The sequence below is a fragment of the Sminthopsis crassicaudata genome, chromosome 3 (assembly GCF_048593235.1).
Source record: "Sminthopsis crassicaudata isolate SCR6 chromosome 3, ASM4859323v1, whole genome shotgun sequence".
Lineage (NCBI taxonomy): Eukaryota > Metazoa > Chordata > Mammalia > Dasyuromorphia > Dasyuridae > Sminthopsis > Sminthopsis crassicaudata.
In genome coordinates this window covers 66,073,611-66,096,318 of record NC_133619.1, presented here as the reverse complement: position 1 = coordinate 66,096,318, position 22,708 = coordinate 66,073,611, and the positions used below count along the sequence as shown (strand labels likewise).

At 37.8% G+C, this 22,708-nt stretch overlaps 1 protein-coding gene across 1 annotated transcript in view; it reads right to left on the bottom strand.

Moving 5' to 3' along the window:
* The window catches only part of MARCHF4 (membrane associated ring-CH-type finger 4), a 131,518-nt gene that overhangs the window by 32,475 nt on the left and 76,335 nt on the right, over nucleotides 1–22,708 (bottom strand). Inside the window, exon 2 of the mRNA XM_074298740.1 lies at nucleotides 5,811–5,966. Within this exon, the coding sequence (XP_074154841.1) occupies nucleotides 5,811–5,966 (156 nt within the window). The remainder of the gene's footprint in view (nucleotides 1–5,810; nucleotides 5,967–22,708) is intronic.

The following is a 22,708-nucleotide window of genomic DNA, read 5'->3' as shown; positions in this document are numbered from 1 at the left end:
CCTCCATAGTAAGAAGCCTGTGTATATCCTATGATACAACATGGATTAGGGGTCCATACCCTACTATGGTATAAGAAAAGGAGAGGGAGTTTCAGAGATTATCTTTTTCTGTCCTGGGACATACCAAAGATGTTGTCTACGCTCTAAATCTTAGTGCCCTTCTCTAACTAAAGGGAACCAGAATGAAGCAGGGGGACAGCTACTTAGTTTCAGAATGGATCTTTTCCTAATGCCTCATCATTGAACTGTCTGCATTCAGAGAAAGAGCTACATAAAGCTATCCAATTCTAGTGTGACTGGGAGTTGTATAACTCACACACAGAATTTCCTCACTTTCAGCAGACCATATGTGCTCACTCAGTGATTGGGTCCTTTGGAAATGTCATTTCATTGCCTCAGATGATTCCAGAGTGAGCGAGGGAGCACGCAAGAGTGAGCTAGAGAACTAGAGAGAAAGAGATTGAGAAAGTGAGCAAGAGAGAGAGCAAGAGAGTGAGAGAGACAGAGCAAGAGCAAGCAAGAGAGAGAGATAGAGAACGAGAGCAAGTGAGGGAGAGAGAGAGAGAGAAAGAGAGAGAGAGAGAGAGAGAGAGAGAGAGAGAGAGAGAGAGAGAGACAGAGACAGAGACAGAGAGACAGAGAGACAGAGAGACAGAGACAGAGGCATATAGAAAGAGAGAGAGAGAGAAAGAGAGAGAGAGACATAAAGAAAGAGAGAGACATAGAGAAAGAGAGAGAGACATAGAGAAAGAGAGAGAGACAGAGAAAGAGAGAGAGACATAGAGAAAGAGAGACATAAAGAAAGAGAGAGAGAGACATAGAGAAAGAGAGAGAGAGAGAGAGAGAGAGAGAGAGAGAGAGAGAGAGAGAGAGAGAGAGAGAGAGAGAGAGAGAGAGAGAGGGAATGAGTGAGAGAAAACAAGATGGCCATTTTTAAAAGTCCTGCTGAGGTTGTTTTGAGAGTGATGAAGCGGGGCTCACTGACCAATCACTCCAAGGAACTTTAAAAAGAAAGTGACTGGGGGCAGCTAGGTGGCGCAGTGGATAGAGCACCAGCCTTGAATTGAGGAGGACCGGAGTCCAAATCTGATCTCAGACACTTAACACTTCCTAGCTGTGTGACCCAGGGCAAGTCACTTAACCCCAGCCTCAGGGGGAAAAAAAATTATTTAAAAAAAAAAAAAAAGAAAGAAAGAAGGAAAGTGACTTCACTTTCTTAGACCCTCCAGCTATCATCTAACTCTTGATGTTTGAATGAAGGGTGTAGGGATGGTCTTTCTGTACCTTGGTTATTTCTATGTGACAGTTACAGTAGGCAGGACTCAACTACAAGAGTTGAACCCCGGTCTCTGATTGTCTTTTATTTGAATTTGTTTGTCTGGTCCCAGTTGAACAAGGTTTCATGATGGGAGGATACAAACTTGAATGTAACAGTCATTGGCAGGACCAGCTGTACTTTGGAAGACATTAGAGCAACTACTCTAGTTCAAAAGATATTTCACAGAACTGAGGTAAAGTATAAAATAGAAGGGATTCTGCAGTCTCAGAAAATGCCTTCGTTTCAATGGTTTCAAGTCTCAGCCTCCTAGCAGAGTTATTTAGTTTAGTTAACTTGTGTTCTTCCAATGAATGGTTGTGAGAACCTTTTGTGCTAAGAATTTTTTTGTGTGTCTGTAAGAAATAAATAACTGTCCCAATCCTATTTTACATTGCATATTGAGAACCTCTTTAATCCCCTTAAGGGGAATTAAACAAAACCCAAACTCTAAATAAAGCTCCCCCAGGTATACCAGGGAGATAGTGTAAGAAGCCAACAAATAAAGAAAAGAAGTCTAACCCTTCTCATTAGAGGTCAGCCTTCCCTAACACTGAATTGGCTCTAGAACAGAAGGGTCACCTTGATGGAGAGGGAGAAGATGCAGTGGCTCATTCCATCTGGACCCACAATAGTTATTAATAAGTGTTTACCAATTAACTGATTATTAGAGGAGGACAGTGGAAGTGTGAAAAGAAGGGAAAGAATGCTGGTTTTGGAGTGAGAGGACTTTAAAGGACCAGTTCTGGTCCTTGCTAATTTAATGACCTTGGATAAGCCATCTAACTTCTTTGGGGCTCAGTTTCGTTCTCGGTAGGAAGGAGTGTGGACTAGATGGTCTTACCCAGATCTAAATCTAGAATCTTCTCAATTCTCTACCATCCTACTCCCTCCATTGGGTGCCTTCCAGCTCTAACATACATCCCTCACCTTCCTTCTGGACCTTTTGTCTGAATCTCTCTTTTCCACGTATTGCATGATTTGTATTATATATATATATATATATATATATATATTTTTTTTTTTTTTTTTTTTTTGCATACACATCCTGTTTCCCTTACTAGACTGACAAATTTCCCAATGACTGGGCACCTTGTTCCACCCAGTAGGCCATATAGGGTATGAACCTGGATGCCCCTGTTGAGGTCCCACAGTGCTGTGCCAGCAGGACCGGGATTGGAACCCCTGGCTCTAATTTCCCTTCTCCTGCTTTGCAGCCTGTTTGCAGGAAGGCTCACTCCATCCCACCTCCCAGTCTGTGAGACAGAAACTGGCTCCCTGGAACTGAGCAGTGGTGCTCCCATCAAGGCTCCTGTCTGGCTCACTGCTGGGAGCCAACATTAGTAAGCAATGTGGCCCACAAGCTGTGCCCAACCCACAGAACTCTCCTGGGAGCCCAGCTCCTTCCTTCTGCTGGCATTCTCACTTCAGGGAGGGTGAAAATTACCCACCTTTGCACCAAGGCAAGCAAAGCAGGCACAGTCCAACTTCTAGGAACTCACAGCTGAAAACATGACAGGGACCCAGATGGAGGTGAGATTAATGACTCAGGTGCATCCAGCACTTTACAATTTGCAAAAACAGGTTCCTACAAAAGCCTGTAGGGGGAGGGACAATCCTCTTTATTTATTTAAAAAAAAAAAAAAAAAACAGACCTGGGATTTCATTGAAATAGGGAACTCCTACTGAGGAGGACCCTCTACCAAAGTACATAAGCTCAGCAACGTGGGGAGCTGCCTCCCTTGGTGCTGAGAGGTTCATACGGTTCTAGCATATGTTAAAGGCAGAATTTGAACTCAGGTTTTCCTGACTGTGAGACCTTCCCCCTATTTTATAGATAAGGGAACAGATCCATAGAAGTAATTCGGCTGGCATAGGTCATACAGTTGATATTTTGACAAATCTGAGACTTGATTCTAGGTCATCTAACTCCCAAATCAGGGCTCTCTATCCCTCAGAAATTAAATATTGCCAAATGGATTTTACAGAGGTACCTAGATATGATATTTTGAGTCCCTTAGGGAAAGGTTAGCCCAGACTGGTTCTGGAACTAACAATCTAAAAGTAGATAACTGCTACTTGGGAACTTGAAGGGGCACCCCGAATTGTGATCTGACCCTTCTTCCAGGTTTTTATCAATTAAATGGGATTAATGTGACTGTCTGAGCTTCAAGGGGACCTGGGTTAGTGCCCTGTGCTTTTGGGCACTGTCTTAGTGCTGCTACTAAATCCAAGATGTGCAAATAAATGATGGAGGGTAGGGTAGGGGGAGGTAGGGGTACAATGTACACAATTTTGATGGCTTGGTATCTGTAGTCATTTTATAACCTATATGCAATACACTAAACACATTTTCTTTGGGTCCCTTTCTAGAAAAGTTCCTTTTGTACCTCATCTGTAACATGCTCCCCTCAATTCTCTTAGATCCCCTAAAGTCCAACCCCAACACCATCCTGTTCCACTCCTGAAAAAAAGGAACAACATAAGGAAAAGTCCTAGGAGCTGGGAGGGACTTCAGTGTGTATCCAGGTTAAACCTTTCATTTTTTTAGAGAAGATAATTGCTGTTGTTTGTCCTCATTCTTGAAAAGAACCATGACATCAAGGAGGTGATGTTATGACATCCAAATGAATTGGATGTAAGTAAAGGAGGGCTGTGTGAGGTCACCTGTTCACTTTCCCTTCCGGAGCCATTTGTGTCCAGCAGCCAGACAGAGATCAGAACGACTGGAGATGGAAACCCAGGTCAAGGACGTGATTTACTAATAGGTCACTCATCCAAGATAGGATTTGAACTCAGGATCTTTGACTATAGAGCTAACTCCTGTTCCACTTAACCCAATACATCCTCTTGCCAGGATTCAGGAAGGCAATAGAAGGTGCTCTGGAGAATTATTGCTCCAGCTGCTCTGTGGCTGCAGCTGGGATTTATTCCTTCCAGGCCTGTTATCCCTGGCAACGGACTCTCAGGGCTCTTTAGAGCACAAACAGGTCATTCTCATTTTTCCCTTAAGAAAAAGAGGGAAATACACACCAATCATGCTAACTTCCCAACTCACTTATGCACTGGCTAATTAATTATGTGGCGCTTAATGGGCTAATTATGCATGTGTGGTGATATTTTCAGCAGCAAATCACTTTATTTATGTGGATGTCTCTCACCGAGAGCTGTCTTTGGATAGGGGGGATTTACGAGTGTTTATGTTCAGGGTCTGCCAGCTTATTTGGCTCTCATAGACGGGCAGAGCTTGGCAAATGGGATCCAGGTGGGGAGGGCTGGGCACCAAGGTCATGGCTCATCCCACTGGATCTTAAGAACAGGGTCTTACTCATAAAACACATAGACTACCTGAAGTCAGTTTCCTTCCTCTTTTCATCTCTGATTCTTGTCTTTTCCCTAGTTTATCTTTAAACCTTCCTTTTCCCTTCTCCTTTTCTTTGTCCTCTCGACTCCCTTCTATTCTCTCCTAATTCAAATTTCTCCTGTTTCTCCCTCTTTTCTGTTCTTTCTGTCGTCCCTCCCTTTCTTCCTCTTCTCTCTCTGCCCAACCCCAAATTTTTTCTTTCCTCTTCCCATTCCTCTTCTTTCTCTCAATCCTCTCCTTTATTTCTGTACCGCCTTATTCATCATTCCCTGTTATCTTTCTCTGACTCATGTCATCTCCATCTCTTTCCCCATGGCTATGTAAGGATTCCAGTCAACCCCTCCTCCTCCCATCTCTAATTCCACTCAACTACTGTTTATTAAACACCTACTGTGGGCAGAGAACTATTTTAGATACATTGAGGAGATGCAGTGGGACACCCTGTTCCTACCATGGAGAGGCTTTTAGGACAAATATTACACATATGCAAAAATTGTGATTCCTAACAATATATGTTATGTGCATGAGACATGCAAATAAAAAGCTGAACCGTCAAAAGGATAGAAAATTAATTTCTGGCTGGGGGAATCAAACAAGGCTTCATGGAGGGAATGGCATTCGAGTTAAATTTTAAAAGATGATTAGGAATTCAAAGGGGTGAGAGATGGGTGCAGAAGGCATCCCATGCATGGGAAACATTGTAAACACAGGTATGGAAGCAGAAAGTGGGAGGAAGTGTTTTGGAGACAAAAAAAGAAACATATGGAGAGTGATGTGATGAGAAAAAACTGGGCAAGTGACATCATATTTTGGAGGTTCTTGAAGGAGTTTGACATTTCCTTGGCAGGTGGTAGGGAGCCCCTGAAAAGTTTTGAGCAGAGAAGCAGAGACATTCGTGCACAGGAAAGATTGACTTTGACAGCAGTGTAAAAATGGATCAGACCGGGGAGAAAAGGAGAAGCAGAAAGTCCTGTTAGGAGAAAGGGCTTTGGATTGAAAACAAGCCAAAATCAATTCAGGGGGTGGGGACCCAGGTGATTTCTTCCCTCCCCAAACCCAACGATGTCCATATCCCTCTAAGGGGCCCTGGGATATGGGAAAGAGAAGTGACCCCTCTTCCTGAACCTTTACCTGCAGAGGATTCTTTGTGCTTATGGCAATGACGTGGTACTTGTAGTAACACAATTCACAGCTCCAGCAGCCCCTCTCACTGATCCACTTGATCAGGCAGGGCTGGTGTGTACACTTGACAGACCCATCGCAGCGACAGGGACTCAGCAGCTCCCCCTGCAGAGAAAGAGCAAGAGGTGCAATGAGAAACAATGATGAACAGAGCTGGAATCAAGGTAAGGGGCATTTATTAAGTGCCTACTGTATCTGGACCCTGTATTAAAGGCAGATTGTTGGTAGGTGGGTGTCACAGTAAGATCCGGCTTCAGGAAAGCCCACTTTGCATCCTTCCTCATTATACCTACTACCTGTGGGACCTAAGACACTTACAGTGACTCAAAACAGGGACAATAATAGCACTTACCTCACTCGGGGGTGTGTGTCATGAATACCAAATGATAAAATGTATGGAATATTTTTTGAAAACTTACAATATATATAAATTTATATCATACATTATATTTATATAATAGGGAATGCAAAAGAAGCTGGGGACATTTCTTCCCCCTAGAAATCTCTCATCTGAACTTGGAAAACAAGTTCTCCTTGAATGCAAGAGATAAGCAAGATAATTCCTGGACTTCTACTACTCACTTTTGATGTTCCTTTCCATATTTAAACTGTCTTTCACAAAGGAAACAACCAAGTCTGGTCCTTTAAGGATTAAAGTCTCTGGTCTTGAATCAAAGATACTAATTAAACGCAGGAGCTCACTAGAATTCCCTTGAGGCTGAGATCATTAAGACCATGCCAGTCTCCTAGGAATTCCAAAGGAAGGAAGAATCTAGTCTGACTTTGCTTACTCCTCTACAAGAGACTATTTCAAAAATCTTTTATACTTCAATTATTTTCAGGATATACCCTTTGAATCAGTTGGAAATTATTACGATAGGGGGATGGGGACTGGATCCTGTGATTTCACTCATATAGGGAATTCCCAGGTGAGAAAGCAGATCAGCATTTTTTCAATGACTTAAAGAGTTTCCTAGGACCATGAGAAGAAAAATTGGCTAGGATCACATAACCATTACTCAGCAGAGGGACAATTTAGAAGTCTTTCTGGCTAGAAGGGAAGTTTTCCAGTCATTATGCCATGTTCTCCTGATATCACAAAATCAAATACATGTCCATATATATTCCAGGGGCCTGGATTCATATCCTACCCGACACTTGTTACCTGTGTGTCACCTTACACAAGTCATTTTTAACTCTCCTAGGTCTCCATTTCCTTATCTGTTAAAAAGAGGGGGTTGGACTAGATGGTCTCTAAGAATGGCAGAAATTAGATATGGATCCACACTTAACACCATATACCAGATAAGATCAAAATGGGTCCATGATTTAGGCATAAAGAATGAGATCATAAATAGATGAGAGGAACAGAGGTCTACCTCTCAGACCTGTGGAGGAGGAAGGAATTTATGACCAGAGGAGAACTAGAGATCATTATTGATCACAAAATAGAAGATTTTGATTACATCAAACTAAAAAGTTTCTGTACAAACAATACTAATGCAAACAACATTAGAAGGGAAGTAACAGGACTTCCGGCCAAGATGGCGGCGTGGAGGCAGACAGCTGCTTGAGCTCCTCGTTTTCTCTCAGAACTTACTTCATTACAAGCCTCTGACTTAATGCTTGACCCAGAAAGAAATCCACAAATTATCACCAAGAGAAGACATCCTTGAAAGTCGCCAGAAAAGGTCTGTGTTTGTTCGGGGGAGGGTCAATCAGACTGGGCACAGACTGAGGGCAGACAGCCAGAGCAAGACAGGCAGCTCACACAGCTCAGACCTGAGGGGGAGGGGTGTGATCTCTGCCGTTTCTGTGAAAGGGCTTTTGCCCCAGTGTGGATGCTCTGTCTTGGCAGCAAGCCAGGAGCGGTGGAGAGGGTGTAAACACCGGAGGTGAAGATTAAAACCCCAGAAAGCCAGCATCTCTCAGACCCCGGCCACCCCCAACCCCCACCTGGACTGACTCGGTGCATTCTCGGAGCCTCAGAGCGCAGACTCAGTACAGTCATTGCTGTTCTGTTAGTGGCTCTCTGCTGCCCTGCCCCCAGTCTGTAGAGGAAGCCCATTAATAACATCCAGCCCTATCCCCCGCAAAACAGACCAATTGTTTCTCTTGTCAGTTTGTTTTCTTTGATTCCTACTCTGACAAAATGAACAAAAAATTCAAAAGGGCTCTAACCATTGACAGCTTCTGTGTGGAGAGGGAGCAGACTTCAAATGCTGAGGAGACTAAAAACAGAATGTCCCCAGATGTATCCCCTGGGAGGGATATAAGCTGCTCCTCAATACAAAAGAACCTCATAGAGGAAATCAAAAAGGCTCTCACAAGAGAGCTGGAAGAGAAATGGGAAAAGGAAAGGGAAGCTTGGCAAGAGAGCCTGGAGAAGTCATCCTATGCATTCAAAGACAGAATGGATAAAGAAATCAAATCATTGAGAAACAAGATTAGTGAGCTGGAAAAGGTAAACAACTCCAAGGAAAACAGGATTAGTGAGCTGGAAAAGGTAAACAACTCCAAGGAAAACAGGATTAGAGAGCTGGAAAAAGAAATCAGCTCTCTAAAAAATAAAATGGATAAAATGGAAAAAAATTCCATAGAAGATAAAAACTCAATTGGACAATTACAAAGAGATATAAAAAAAGTGAGTGAAGAAAATACATCATTAAAAATTAGACTGGAACAAGTAGAAATGAATGACTCAAGGAGAAACCAAGAGGGAGTCAAGCAAAACCAGAGAAATGAAACAATTGAAAAGACTGTCAAGTACCTTACCAGAAAGATAACAGACCTGGAAAACAGATCCAGGAGAGACAATTTGAGAATAATCGGACTCCCTGAAAAATGGGAGGAAAAAAAGAGCTTGGACACCATTTTCGAGGAAATTATCAAAGAGAACTGCCCAGACGTTTTGGAAACAGAGGGTAAAATAGACATTGAGAAAATTCATCGATCACCTACTGAAAGGGACCCTAAAATCAAAACGCCAAGAAATATAGTGGCCAAGTTCAAGAACCATCAGACAAAGGAAAAGATATTGGAAGCTGCTAGAAAAAAACAATTCAGATATGGAGGATCCACAATAAGGATAACACAGGATCTAGCAGCGTCCACATTAAAAGAACGCAGGGCCTGGAACATGATATTCCGAAAGGCTAAGGAACTTGGTATGCAGCCAAGAATAACTTACCCAGCAAGAATGAGCATCGTTTTCCAGGGAAGAAGATGGACATTTAACGAAATAAATGAATTCCATCTATTTTTGATGAAAAAACCAGACCTACATAAAAGGTTTGATCTTCAAATACAGAACTCAAGAGACTTCTAAAAAAGGTAAAAAGAAATCTTGAGAACTATACTTCTGTCAAAAAAATATGTAAAGAACATATGTACAATTTGTCTTAGAAACTAGAGGTGGAAAGGAGATTATATCATAAAAAAGTATAAAGTGGTGGTACTACATCTCATGAAGAGGCAAAGGTAACCTATTATAATCTGAGAGAAAGAAAGGAGGGAGATGAACATAGCGTGTATCAATAGACATATTCGATTTATGGTGAAACTTCTTCCACTTCATTGAAAAGTGAAAGGGAAGGAGTAAGCTAAGGGGAAGGGAATACAGTAATTTCGAGGAAAAGGGGTAAAATAAGGGGAGGATCTTTAAGGTGGGGGAGGGATCCTAAAAAGGGAGGGTGGTGAAAAGCAAGTGGTGTTTACCAGTTTAATACTGGATAGGAGGGTAAAAGGGAAGGAAAAGGGAAAAGCATAAGCAGGGGTTAATAGGATGGCAAGCAATATAGAATTAGTCCTTCTAACCATAAATGTGAATGGGGCAAACTGCCTCATAAAGAGGAAGCAGTTAGCAGACTGGATTAAAAGTCAGAATCCTACTATATGTTGTTTACAGGAAACACACCTGAAACAGGATGAGACATTCAAACTAAAAGTAAAAGGGTGGAGCAGAATCTATTATGCTTCAGGCAAAACCAAAAAAGCAGGAGTAGCCATCCTCATCTCAGATCAAGCAAAAACAAAAATTGATCTAATTAAAAGAGATAAGGAAGGGCATTATATCCTGCTAAAGGGAAGCATCAATAGTGAAGCAGTATCAATATTAAACATGTATGCACCAAGTGGTGCAGCATCTAAATTCTTAAAAGAGAAATTAAGAGAGCTGCAAGAGGAAATAGATAGCAAAACTATAATAGCGGGAGATCTCAACCTTGCACTATCAGAATTAGATAAATCAAACCACAAAATAAATAAGAAAGAAGTCAAAGAGGTAAATAGAATACTAGAAAAGTTTGATATGATAGATCTTTGGCGAAAGCTAAATGGAGACAGAAAGGAATATACTTTCTTCTCAGCAGTTCATGGAACCTATACAAAAATTGATCATATACTAGGGCATAAAAACCTCAAAATCAAATGCAGTAAGGCAGAAATAGTAAATGCATCCTTTTCAGACCATAATGCAATCAAAATAACATTTAATAAAAAGAAGGGAAGTAACAAATTGGGAAAATATTTTTACAGTTAAAGGTTCTGATAAAGGCCTCATTTCCAAAATATATAGAGAACTGACTCTAATTTATAAGAAATCAAGCCATTCTCCAATTGATAAATGGTCAAAGGATATGAACAGACAATTCTCAGATGATGAAATTGAAATTATATCCACTCATATGAAAGAGTGTTCCAAATCACTACTGATCAGAGAAATGCAAATTAAGACAACTCTGAGATACCACTATACACCTGTCAGATTGGCTAAGATGACAGGAACAAATAATGATGAATGTTGGAGGGGATGTGGGAAAACTGGGACACTGATACATTGTTGGTGGAGTTGTGAAAGAATCCAGCCATTCTGGAGAGCAATTTGGAACTATGCCCAAAAAGTTATCAAACTGTGCTTACCCTTTGATCCAGCATTGCTGCTATTGGGCTTATATCCCAAAGAAATACTGAGGAGGGGAAAGGGACCTGTATGTGCCAAAATGTTTGTGGCAGCCCTTTTCGTAGTGGCTAGAAACTGGAAGATGAATGGATGTCCATCAATTGGAGAATGGTTGGGTAAATTATGGTATATGAATGTTATGGAATATTATTGTTCTGTAAGAAATGACCAACAGGAGAAATACAGAGAGGCTTGGAGAGACTTACATCAACTGATGCTGAGTGAAATGAGGAGAACCAGAAGATCACTATACACTTCAACAATGATACTGTATGAAGATATATTGTGATGGAAGTGGATATCTTCAACATAAAGAAGATCCAACTCACTTCCAGCTGATCAATGATGGACAGAAACAACTACACCCAGAGAAGGAACACTGGGAAGTGAATGTAAAATATTAGCACTACTGTCTATCTCCCCAGGTTACTTATACCTTCAGAATTCAATACTTAATGTGCAACAAGAAAATTGGATTTACACACATATATTGTATCTAGGTTATACTGTAACACATGTAAAATGTATGGGATTGTCTGTCATCTAGGGGAGGGAGTAGAGGGAGGGAGGGGATAATTTGGAAAAATGAATACAAGGGATAATGTTATAAAAAAATTACTCATGCATATATACTGTCAAAAAATTATAATTATAAAATTAAAAAAAATAAAAAATAAAATAAAATAAAAACAAAAAATAAAAATGCACCCATCTTGAGTTAGCAAACCTCAAAAAAAGAAAAAAAAGAAAAAAAAAGAAAACTATCTTTGTATGTATTTTGAAAATAAAAAGATATTATCAAAAAAAAAAAAAAAAAAAAAAAAGATGGCCTCTAAGATTTTTTCCAGCTCACTATGTAACTCTAGATTGTGTTTTTAACATTATGCATTCATATAGGTCATGCCCTATATGGGAAATACCTCCCTCCTCTTAATTTGTTTTTTACCTCAGAAACTCACTCCTCCTCAAAGCTCTCCCTGATCATACCCAGTTAATATATTCTCTCTCTCCTCAAATTTCAGATCCCTTTATCAATTCTTTCTTTTATCCCAATCACACATAAGTTGTTTTGTATTTATCAGCACACATAATATCACCATCACTTCTCCACCGATCATATACTCCTTGAAGGCAGGGACAAATATCATTTTTATTCTCCTAATCCTAGCAGCTAGCACGGTGTTCTAGACAGAATAAATAATGAATGCTTGCAGAATGAATTTTCAGTGTCTCTGGCGGATCTGGGACTTTGACACAGAGCCCTTCCCTCCCAGACTAAGGCTCTCAATATTCTCTCCCCACTGTGCTACCGAGAGAATTGCTCTTCTCTGGTGCTTTGGAATAAAATGACAGACTCAGGTTTAACTGAGAGGTTTCGATGGAGTTCAACTAGAGATAGGAGGATGAGCAGGTTGTCTTTCTGAGAACTCCTTTCTGTAAGAGGAGTACTTGTTAATTCATCATAAATCTCTGCTATCAACCATAAAGGATAACTCTGAGGAGGTCTAAGATTGGTCTCTCTCAAAGGTGTAAGTTGTGCACTAGACCAAATACTGAATGGTTTCCTTCATTCATGGACTTCTTTCCCTTTATTTTGTCTGGCTTCCTTTTTCTTCCTTACTTTCTTTCAGCCTTCTGGAGTTACCAACTGCTAAAGTGGCAACAGGTTAAGTGGCAGATATGTTCTTCAGCTCATATAGGCTCAGATGTATCTTTCCACAGAAGCCAGAGAAGAGAGGAAATACATCTAAAATTAGTGAGAGAGATAGCCAGACATGACAGGTCCTGTTTGCTGCTCTAGAGGCTCAAACACATTTTTCCTCTCCAAACTCCAGTTCCCTTTAACATTGGGGGAATCAGTGAGCCAAAGACTGAGAAACTTAAGACCAAAGAAGAACCTTTCTGACATCCTTAATCAACCTTTTCTGACTAATTCTACCTCATTCGGTTTTTCCAGTCACCTGTCATGATTGACAGGATTCACTAGCAGACAGGTATAGGGAAGAAATGGAGGAGTTGGGATTTTAGTCATCTCTTCCTTCTGCTCAACCCTATTTCTCCCTTTTTTCAGAACACTGCTCCAAATCCTTACGAAGTCTTCTCAGGCTGACCTGGCCCTATTACTCTATCCATTTTCACAAACACTTGTCTTTTCACTCTTGCCAAATACATATGTGTAATTTCCTGAGGTTCAGTGAAATATGTTCAGAAGTGTGCTGGAGCCAGCTCAAACCAGCCAATTGTTCAATTTTCAATTTGACATCTCTAAAAGTGGCAATTGACAAAGTCTACAAATTAGGGCTTGATTTATTGTCTTATTATCTAGACCGAAGAGAGTGATGAAAAAGTTATTAATAAAAATTAAACTTGAAGGTAATTATTATTTAATTGGAGAAAGGAAGAAGTGATTATTAAACCTATATCAGCACATCTCCAGATATATACCATGTCCATGTATTTTATTTAATGGCTTATGTTCTCATATGTTTTTTATGAAAGTTTGCTAATTTTCAATCTGACTGGAACAAGTAAATAAGAAGGCTCTCACTTCCTGGGGAATGTAAAACAGGTATAAATCCCCTGTCCAGGTTGCTTTGAAGTATGGAAGAAAAAGATAACCTCTGATAGTCCCTTTTACCCTGAGATTCTATTCTTCATAAGAGAAAAGGTTGTCTCTCTCTCTCTCTTTGTCTTTTTCTCTTTTTTTCTCTCTGTCTCTATTTCTCTCTCTGTATCTATCTCCCTGTCTCTCTGTCTCTATCTGTCTCTCTCTCTCTCTCTGCCTGTCTCTCTCTCTGTCTCTGTCTCTCTGTCTCTGTCTCTTTCTGTGTGTCTCTATCTGTCTTTCTGTCTCTTTGTCTCTGTCTCTGTCTCTCTTTCTGTTTATATTTCTCTCTTGTCTCTCCGTCTTTCTCTCTGTCTATCTCTCTCCCTCCTTCCTTCCATTTCTCCTTCTCTTTTTCTCTCTCTCTGTCTTTCTGACTCTGTCTCTTTTTCTTTTTCTCTTGTTATGTGTGTCTATATTTCCCTCTCTGTCTCTCCCTCCCTCCTCCCCTCTCTCAATTGTATGTGGGGGCTCTGATTTCTGGTTTGAAGTCTTGCCCTATCCAATTTCCCCATACCATGACTCTTAACACACCATCACAGCTGGCCTGGGTTGTAATTTTGACTTCCACCCACACCTAAATTGTTTCTGAGTCTTCCCCTTGATTGAATAAGATTGAGTTGGTGCAGGCAGAAGAAAGTAAAGTTTGGGAAAAGAACTCCAGAATTAATTAGCAAAGTGGAGAAAAAAGAGTTTTTAGAAGATTTTTTTTAAAAGACTTTAAAAATCAAATAAGAAAGATCAAGGAAAATTAGGGGGGAAATAAGAGTATAAGAAAAAAAAAGAAATTTATGAAAAGAAAGTCAACCAACTGGAAATAGAAAATCAAAAACTAAATGAAGAAAATAATTCCTTAAAAAACAGAGTTTGATAAGGGGAAACTAATGATCTTCTAAGAACCAACAAATCATAAAAACAAAAACAAAACAATGAAAACTAGAAGAGAAAATGAAACATCTCATCAGAAAAACAACCCATCTGGAGAAAAGATCAAGGAAATATTATAATAAAAGTCAGACTAACTAAAAATTTCAATAAAAAAGAATCTTGATACAATGTTACAATGAATTATCAAGAAACAATGCCTTAAATTTTCAGAGAAAGAAGACAAAGTAGAAATGGGGAAAATCTGCCAATCTCCACCTGAGATTCCAGAAAAAAAAACTTACAGGAATTTGATAGCCAAGTTTCAAAGCTCTTAGGTTAAGGAGGAAATACTGGAAGCAACAAGAAGGAAAAAATGTAAATATCATGGAGTTAAAATAATTATTACACAAGTCCTATAAGCTACTATGTTGATGGAACAGATGTATTGAAATACTATATTCTACAAAGCAAAAGAGCTAGGGTTACAAATGAAGATAATTTACCTAGTAAAGTTAAGTATAATCCTGAATGGGGGGAAAATGGATATTTAATGAATTTGAAGACTTTCAGGGTTTTTGTGACAAAAACCAGAATTTAAAGAAAAATTCAACATATAATATCCAGAAGAAACATAATGTAAACATTAAAGACTAATTATAAAGAACTTAATAAGGTCAAATTGTTTATTTCATATATATGAAAATGATAGAATTCTTACAATTGCTAGCATTATTTGAAAGGAAGGTGTGGGCTGAGTTGTGTATGATTAGAACAATTAAAAAAAATAAAAGTGTGTAGGAGATATGGAAAGGAACAATTATCTCAGAAAATGAGGTAAAAAAGGAAAAATTGGTGCAGAATAAGCTAGCAGTGAGAAAGACAGGTAAACTACAACCTTTCTTTCATTAAGCATAGGCTAAAGAAGAAAGAATATGTATATCTGGAAGAAGATAAAAGCCTTCTAAGTCCAGAAAGAAACAAGAGGGTAAGGGAATAGGGTGGGGGGGGGAAGTAAAAGAGGGACTCTTGGAGGGATGGGGACTTTTGGAAGGATGGCTATGTTAAGGAATTTAAGGGCAAGATAATGGGTAGAAGGAAAGCAGGGAAATAAGGAGGGATAGGGTAAAGAGGATGAGAAGGATAGTGAGAAAAAAAGAGGAAGGAGAAAAATATACAGTAAGCAATTGTAGCTAAGAATATGAATGGAACAAATTTATCCACAAACCAAAAATGGACAGTAGATTAAAAATTTTGAATTCAACAACATGTTGCTTTCAGGAAACATAAAAATAAGTGATACACACAAAGATAAATACAGGGCAGGAATAGCATTTAGTATGTAAAAAAAAAAAAAAAAAAAGAGCAGGGATTATCTCAGACAGACAAAGTTAAAATAGATTTAATCAAAAGTGAAGAATAGAGAAATTACACTGTTGGTAATATCATATTGTCTTAGACTATTTAAAATACTTAGTATACAATCCATGAATATATATGCATATGTATATATACCCAAATAGATGCAGAAACTATATGAACATAAATATAAAAAACTCTTGTGTGCAAATAAACTCAGATCTAAATAATTGAAGTAATATTTATTGTTCATGAGTAGGTAAAGTCAACATAATTTTTATTTTTAATGTATTTATTTATTTAAAACAAATTCAAAATAAAAAATAACAAAATAGAAAAAGAAAGAGAAAAAAACACACATTGTCATATGCCTAGCAGAACATCAAATAGGATTCAAAATATGTAACAATAAATTTCCACTCCAAGAAAGCATATATAATAAAAGACATCATATTAATAACTTTCCATCTTTTTTGCTTCCTTTTAGATTTTCTTTTGTTCTCTGCTGTGTACTTTTTACTTTGTTCTTTTTCCTCCTTTCCTTTCTACTCCCCAATCTTCTTCAAGCAGGCTACATTTAAGCATGGATATGTTTACATATGTATGTGTGTGTGTATGTGTGTGTATATATATATATATATATATATATATATATATATATATATATATATATATATACACACACATACACACACACACACACACACCACATACACCTATATGCATATACCTACATTTACACATACACAAATATCTAAAATAATATTAAAATGGCGAACATATAGTGCTGATTTCTTTCTTAATTGGATCGGTTTTTAGTTTGACTTTGTCTGAGATCAGTGACTACTGCCCTAACTTTTTTAATAACTTCTACTTCTGATCATTGTGTTTATGTATATCTCCTATTTCCTACCCCTGCTAAGTAGAAGATCCACCCATGGATCCCTCCCTTATTTTCTCCCCTCACCCTTTCCCTTCCTCTTTATCCCATTAATATATACACTTTATCCCACTCCCTCTAATTTAAACATTTTTCTCTACCTTATCCATCTTCTCCAATGCTCTTCCCCCTTATTTCTTAATAGAATTTTGGAGGGTGGCATATACCCTTCTTGTTATACATATATGTATATGTCCCACTTTAACCCATTCCCTATGTGAGTAGGTTTTCACTACTATCAGTCCTTCTCCCCCATCGAATTCTTCTGTGTCTGTTCTTCTCCTCATACATATAGTATAATTATTATTTTTACCTTTTCCTAGACAATTTTGCTTTTTAGAGACACATAACTCAGCTCTACTCAAATCTTTCTTTTGGACTACCCAATTTCTAATATCAAATTAGACATATGGTTTATATTTTCACATATAAAACAATTTGTTATTGTGTATCTTGAAATGGGTCTTCGGTGTTGGCTCTTACATATTAAATTTTCTATTGAGTTCAGGTTTGTTTGAAACAAAACCCTGAAAATCTGACAGTTCATTGAATGTCCCTTTTTTCCATTCAATATTATATTTCATTTTGCTGGATATAATATTTTTGGTCACAAGTCTAATTCATTTGAATGTCTATGTATAATATCCCAGGACCTGCAATCTTTTATCATAGCCACTGATAAATCCTGTTATTCTAAATTTAGCTCTAGCATATTTAAATTGGTTTTGTTTGTTTATTTGTTTCTTTTTCTTTTCTTTTTTTGTTGTTTATAAAATTTTCTCTTTGATCTGGGTATTTTTAATTTTAGCAGTCGTGGGGCAGCTAGGTGGCGCAGTGGATAGAGCACCACTTGAATTCAGGAGGACCCGAGTTCAAATTTGATCTCAGATACAACACTTCCTAGCTGTGTGACTCTGGGCAAGTCACTTAACCCCAACCTAAGGGGAAAAAAAAAATTTAGCAGTAGTGTTCCTATAAGCTTTCTGTGGTGATCAGTGGGTTTTTTTCTCTACTTCTTTTCCCTCTTGTTCTATCACTTCAGGAGAATTTTCTTTAATTATTCTTGTATTATCATGTCAAGTTTCTTCTTTTACTCATAGGTTTCAGGTAATCCAAGTTCTCTTCTTGATCTGTTCTCCAGATCTGTTCTTTTTTTATGTTTCACATTCTCTTCCATTTTTTCATTTTTTATATTTTGTTTTCTTATTTCTTGGTCCAATATAATTTTAAATGATAATTTTACCTAATTAATCTATTTATTCAATATCACTCCCATTAAATTACTTTGAAAATATATTTTCCTGAGTTATTTTAAAAAATAACAACAAAGTTCATTTGAAAGAATAAAAGGTCAGAAACTTCAAAGAAACTGGGGGAAAAGATGTAAAGGAAGTTGATTCAGCAATATCAAACATAAAACTGCATTATAAGGTGAGGGGATTGTTGAAGTGTAAAAAGGATAATTTAGATTATTTAAGTTAAAATTTTCTTTTATAAATAAAACCATTGTAGTCAAGATTAGAAGAAATCAAGAAAACCGGGGGAGAGGGACTTTCATAGACAATCTCTCAGATAGTACGTGATTGAGTTGGAATATTGCTCTAGTGTAAGAAATGATAAACTAGTTGATTTAGAAAAACATGGAAAAACTTAGACTTATGAAGGGAGATGCTATCCACTTCAGAGAAACAGATGACAAGAGAAAATAAGCATAGCATGGCCTTATATACATGTGTATACTGTTTATATGTGTGTGTATGTCCAAGTTTAATTGTAGACTTTTTTGTAGTGGTGAGGGGAGGGAAGGAAAAAAAAAAAGTAAAAAGTGCACAGCAGAGAATAAAATAAAAGCAATAAGGAAGCAAAGAAAATCTAGGCAGCTTTGAAAATATTTATTATATAGGTTTTCTTGAAATGGAAATTTATTGTTTTATATTGAATCCTTTATTATGTCCTACTGTGTACATATCAAATTTTTTTCTTTCCTCATTTTGAATTTAAGTTTAAAATAAAAAAAAATTACAAAAAAAAAAATGAAAGCCCTTAAAAATATTTTAAAAAATAAATCTGAATTTCTATTCCAGAAAGCCATCCATATAACAAAGAATATTTTATAAGAAAAAAAGAGGAAAAATCAATCAGCAAAATCAATCTATACACTTAAAAATATGAATATACATATATATAATTTAATGGACAATTCATTGTCTCTTTTGATTCAGTCAAGCAGATAATTGCTCTCATACCAGTACACCACCTACACACACACACACACACACACACACACACACACACACACACACATCAATGTAGAATCTGCCTCCATCCCCAAGGCAAAATTTTTCAGCCTTTCTGCTCATGTCAGTTCACAGAAAACAATATAATATCAAAAGCATCCACCCATATATACAACAAAACACAACAAAATCCAAATCCAGAATGTTTTTTTTTTCATTTTCACAATAATTATTTTATTCTTATGTTTTTTTTTTCACTTACACTTTAACTAATATAAGACAAATGCCCCTATTCATTCTATTCTCTATATAATATAATATATAATTCTATATAATATAAGACAAATGCCCCTATTCATTCTATCTCTAGACTTACTCAACGGTAATAGAAAAAGGAACTTCACCTATAATAACAGAATTTATATAACAAACACAGCTACCTGGGAGATGCAAGGAAGTATGAGAGACACAGATCTAAATTTATAGATTTACCCATGGTATTGCTGTTGTGTTTTAATCAACATAGACTGTTCACTCAGTTCAGGCATGCATGACTTTTCGTGACCCCATTGGGGCTTTCTTGGCAAAGATTCTGGAGAGTTTGAGTCATTTCCTTCTCCAGCTCATTTTACAGATGAGGAAACTGAGACAAACAGGTTTAAATGACTTGCCCAGAGTCACACAACTAGAAAGTTTTTGAGGCAGATTTGAACTCAGGAAGAAAAGTGTATGTATAGCTATCTTCTATTTCCCTATCATCATCATCATCATCATCAAAATTATTTTTATAAGTGTAGAATCCAGCAGAAAACAATTTCAACCAACATAGTCCTGCCAGAATTCAGTTTTTACCACAAAGCAGACTGGATAAATTCCCAAGATGTCAAGTCCTTGAGCTGAGTTCTAAGAGAAACTTATTTCTGTGCTGTTACTTTGGCTCCCCCCAAGTGCCAAAGGGCATAAATTATCCCACAAGCCATTGGGAAAATGCCAGGTTGGCCTCTGGGGCAGGCTTTCCTTGGCACCTGCCCTTGAAAAAATAATTTCCAGCCATGGTTATATTACCACAGTATCTCTATTTCAAAGAGAATTCTGATATTCTCAAAATAAAATAAATTTTAGTATCATGTATCATGTAGTACCTATGAATGGAGTCATAGGTATTTTAAAAATAGGAAGAATAAATATTCTATCATAACTCCACTCCCTGCCCAGAAAAAAATTGGGAATCACAACTCTGTTCAATTGGACATTTATTAAGTACCTACTATGTCATAAGCAGGGCAGCTAGGTGATGCAATGGATAGAGCATCAGGCCTGGAGCCAGGAAAACTATCTTTTGAGTTTGAATCCAGATGTATGACCCTGAGTAAGTAATTTAACCCTGTTTGCCTCAGTTTCCTTTTTATAAAATCAACTGGAAAAGAAAATGGCAAACCACTCCAGTATTTTTTGTCAAGAAAACCCCAAATGGAGTCACAAAGAGTTGGAAATGAGTGAAATAGCTGAAAAATAAAATCTGTATGGTAAGATTCAAAATTCTAGGGATACAAAGAGAATAATGAATTATGCCTTGCCTTTGAGGAGTTTACATTCTATAAGAGAGTAGGGTAAAAATATGCCATGTAAATACAGGTAATTATAATTAGAAGGTAGAATGTAGTTTAGGGAAAATACAGAGAGTAACAACAGTTAATATTAATGTACTATTTTAAAATGCTTTGGACAATTGTTCCTTGAATTGTCCTGCTTAGAGACTGATTCCCCAGCTTTATTGCCAGGGATAGAAGTTCATTACATATGTTGTTTCATTTGATCCTCACAAGGTGCTATATAACTACAATTAATTATGCTATAGTTACAACTTAACATACTATATAACTTATACTATATAATATATACAACTAAGCTAAGATTAAATTAGATCAAGGTTTATTCATCTGATTTTATTACATATTCCATATTTTGATAACCATTTTTCAACATCACTGATTTTCTCTCCAATGTTAAATATTTTTTTCAATTTAAGAACAGTATTTTGAGGTGTCCAAAGGTCTTACCAGTGGGTCCATGACACAAACGAGGTTAAGAAGTCTTATATTTGATGATTCCTAAAGCCTCTTCTGGCTCTGGGAAATCGCTGCTTATAGACTTCCTGCCAAGAAGATCTGGAGAGAGAACCCAAGCCCAGTGGGGAGCTCTCTAGAGTTGGGACCTCCTGTATAATGTCTAATCTAAAGCCCTTTCAATTCAATAAATATTTATGAGATATCTGTTCTGCACAAGACTTCCTCTGCTGGGGGAGACAATATGTATAGAGATAAGCAAATGCAAATATAGCAGGGGGTAGATTGAAAAACATCCCTTCAAACATGTGCTGAGCTCCATGGGCACTTCTGGGAATTTATATGTTTAGCAAGTCCTTTAAGAATGGGAGTTTGGAGATGATTCAACAGTCTCTCAGTCTGTTAACTGCAACAGGAAGGAGGTGGACGGGTCAAAGTGGCCACTGAAGTTGGAGGAGCCACTCACTCTGTGGACTTTAAAGGTGAGGTAAGGTCTATTCTTGTTCTTTTCTGAATCCCTCTCTGGGATTTCCTGTGGTAGAAGGATTGGGCTCCACTCTCCTACTCCAATTAGTACTGATGGCTGCTCGCACATACATGGCAGAAGGACCATGTTTGACCTATGTAAACAAAGCCTGGACCACGGGTCTCTGAATACTTCTGTTTAGTATTTCTAACTTTGGGCATCAGGGATCAAACAATGATCCTAAGACAGATATTTCTAGCCTGGAAAACAAGAGCTTAACAAGCTAAAAAATTCTAGCTCTCAGTAAATGCCTGTGATATCTGAAGCTAAATGCTTTTTGAAAGAAAAGATGATTTGTACCAGCAGAGAGTAAGCCCAAATCATGGGCTGGTTTTCCATAAGGCATTAATTTTGAGGGAACAATTTGGACAGTAAAAGCTGAGGAAGTTTTCCCACTAAATGCCATGTTTTAAGTATCAACTGACTGGGAGAATATAATGGAAGTGATGGGTTACTTTACCACCTTTTAAGTCTTTCTTAAAGAATATTTATGAATATTTTGCATTTTAAGTATTTGGGGAGAAGGAAGAGAGGAAATAGCTGACCGATCCTGAATATCTTTCTTATCCCTTTTGGGAGACTGTAGGTTTGAGCCAAACTTAAAATTTTCAGTGAATTTTTTTCTGGCCCTGAGATGAAGAGTTTAAAGAATGAATAAAAAAAAAAAAAAAAAAAAAAAAAAAAAAAAACCTGATATCCTCTAGGATAGGACTCAGTTGATAGGACTCAGGTTGAATGAGTCCAGAGCTAAAAGTATCAGTAATTATGGAAATTATATGCAAAATAATTTGGAGAGGAAGAGAGCCCTGGAAACCACAGAGAGTAGGAAAGATCAGTCTGGGAGGAAGCACTTGAAGTATTATTTGAATCTAAAGATCTAGGGATCTAAAGAAAGAGGCAAAGCAATGGGTCAGCCTGCACTCTACCCTCTGGGCACAGTAAGATTTTGGAATCTTGGGGTTTATTGTTCACTACTTTCTTTAACCTTCTCCTTCAGACTGAATTAGCCTCATCTCTTCTGCCCTTCCACATGGATTCTACTTTTCAAGCTGCACAGTATAATGAGGTGATATTAAGCACCCTCTGGCTGCCAAATCAGGGAATCATTACATGTTTCAAGTTCCTGGGTGAGGGATGGGGAAATCTAGACAATTGTTCTTGGGAAGTCCTGCTTGGACATAAGTTGACTTCTTAGTATCTAATATTAGGAGAAGAGAAATGAGCAGGTTAATTTGTATCCCTAGCAGTGGAGCTGAATGATAGCTTAGGGGAAAAGTTTGGGGGTGAGGA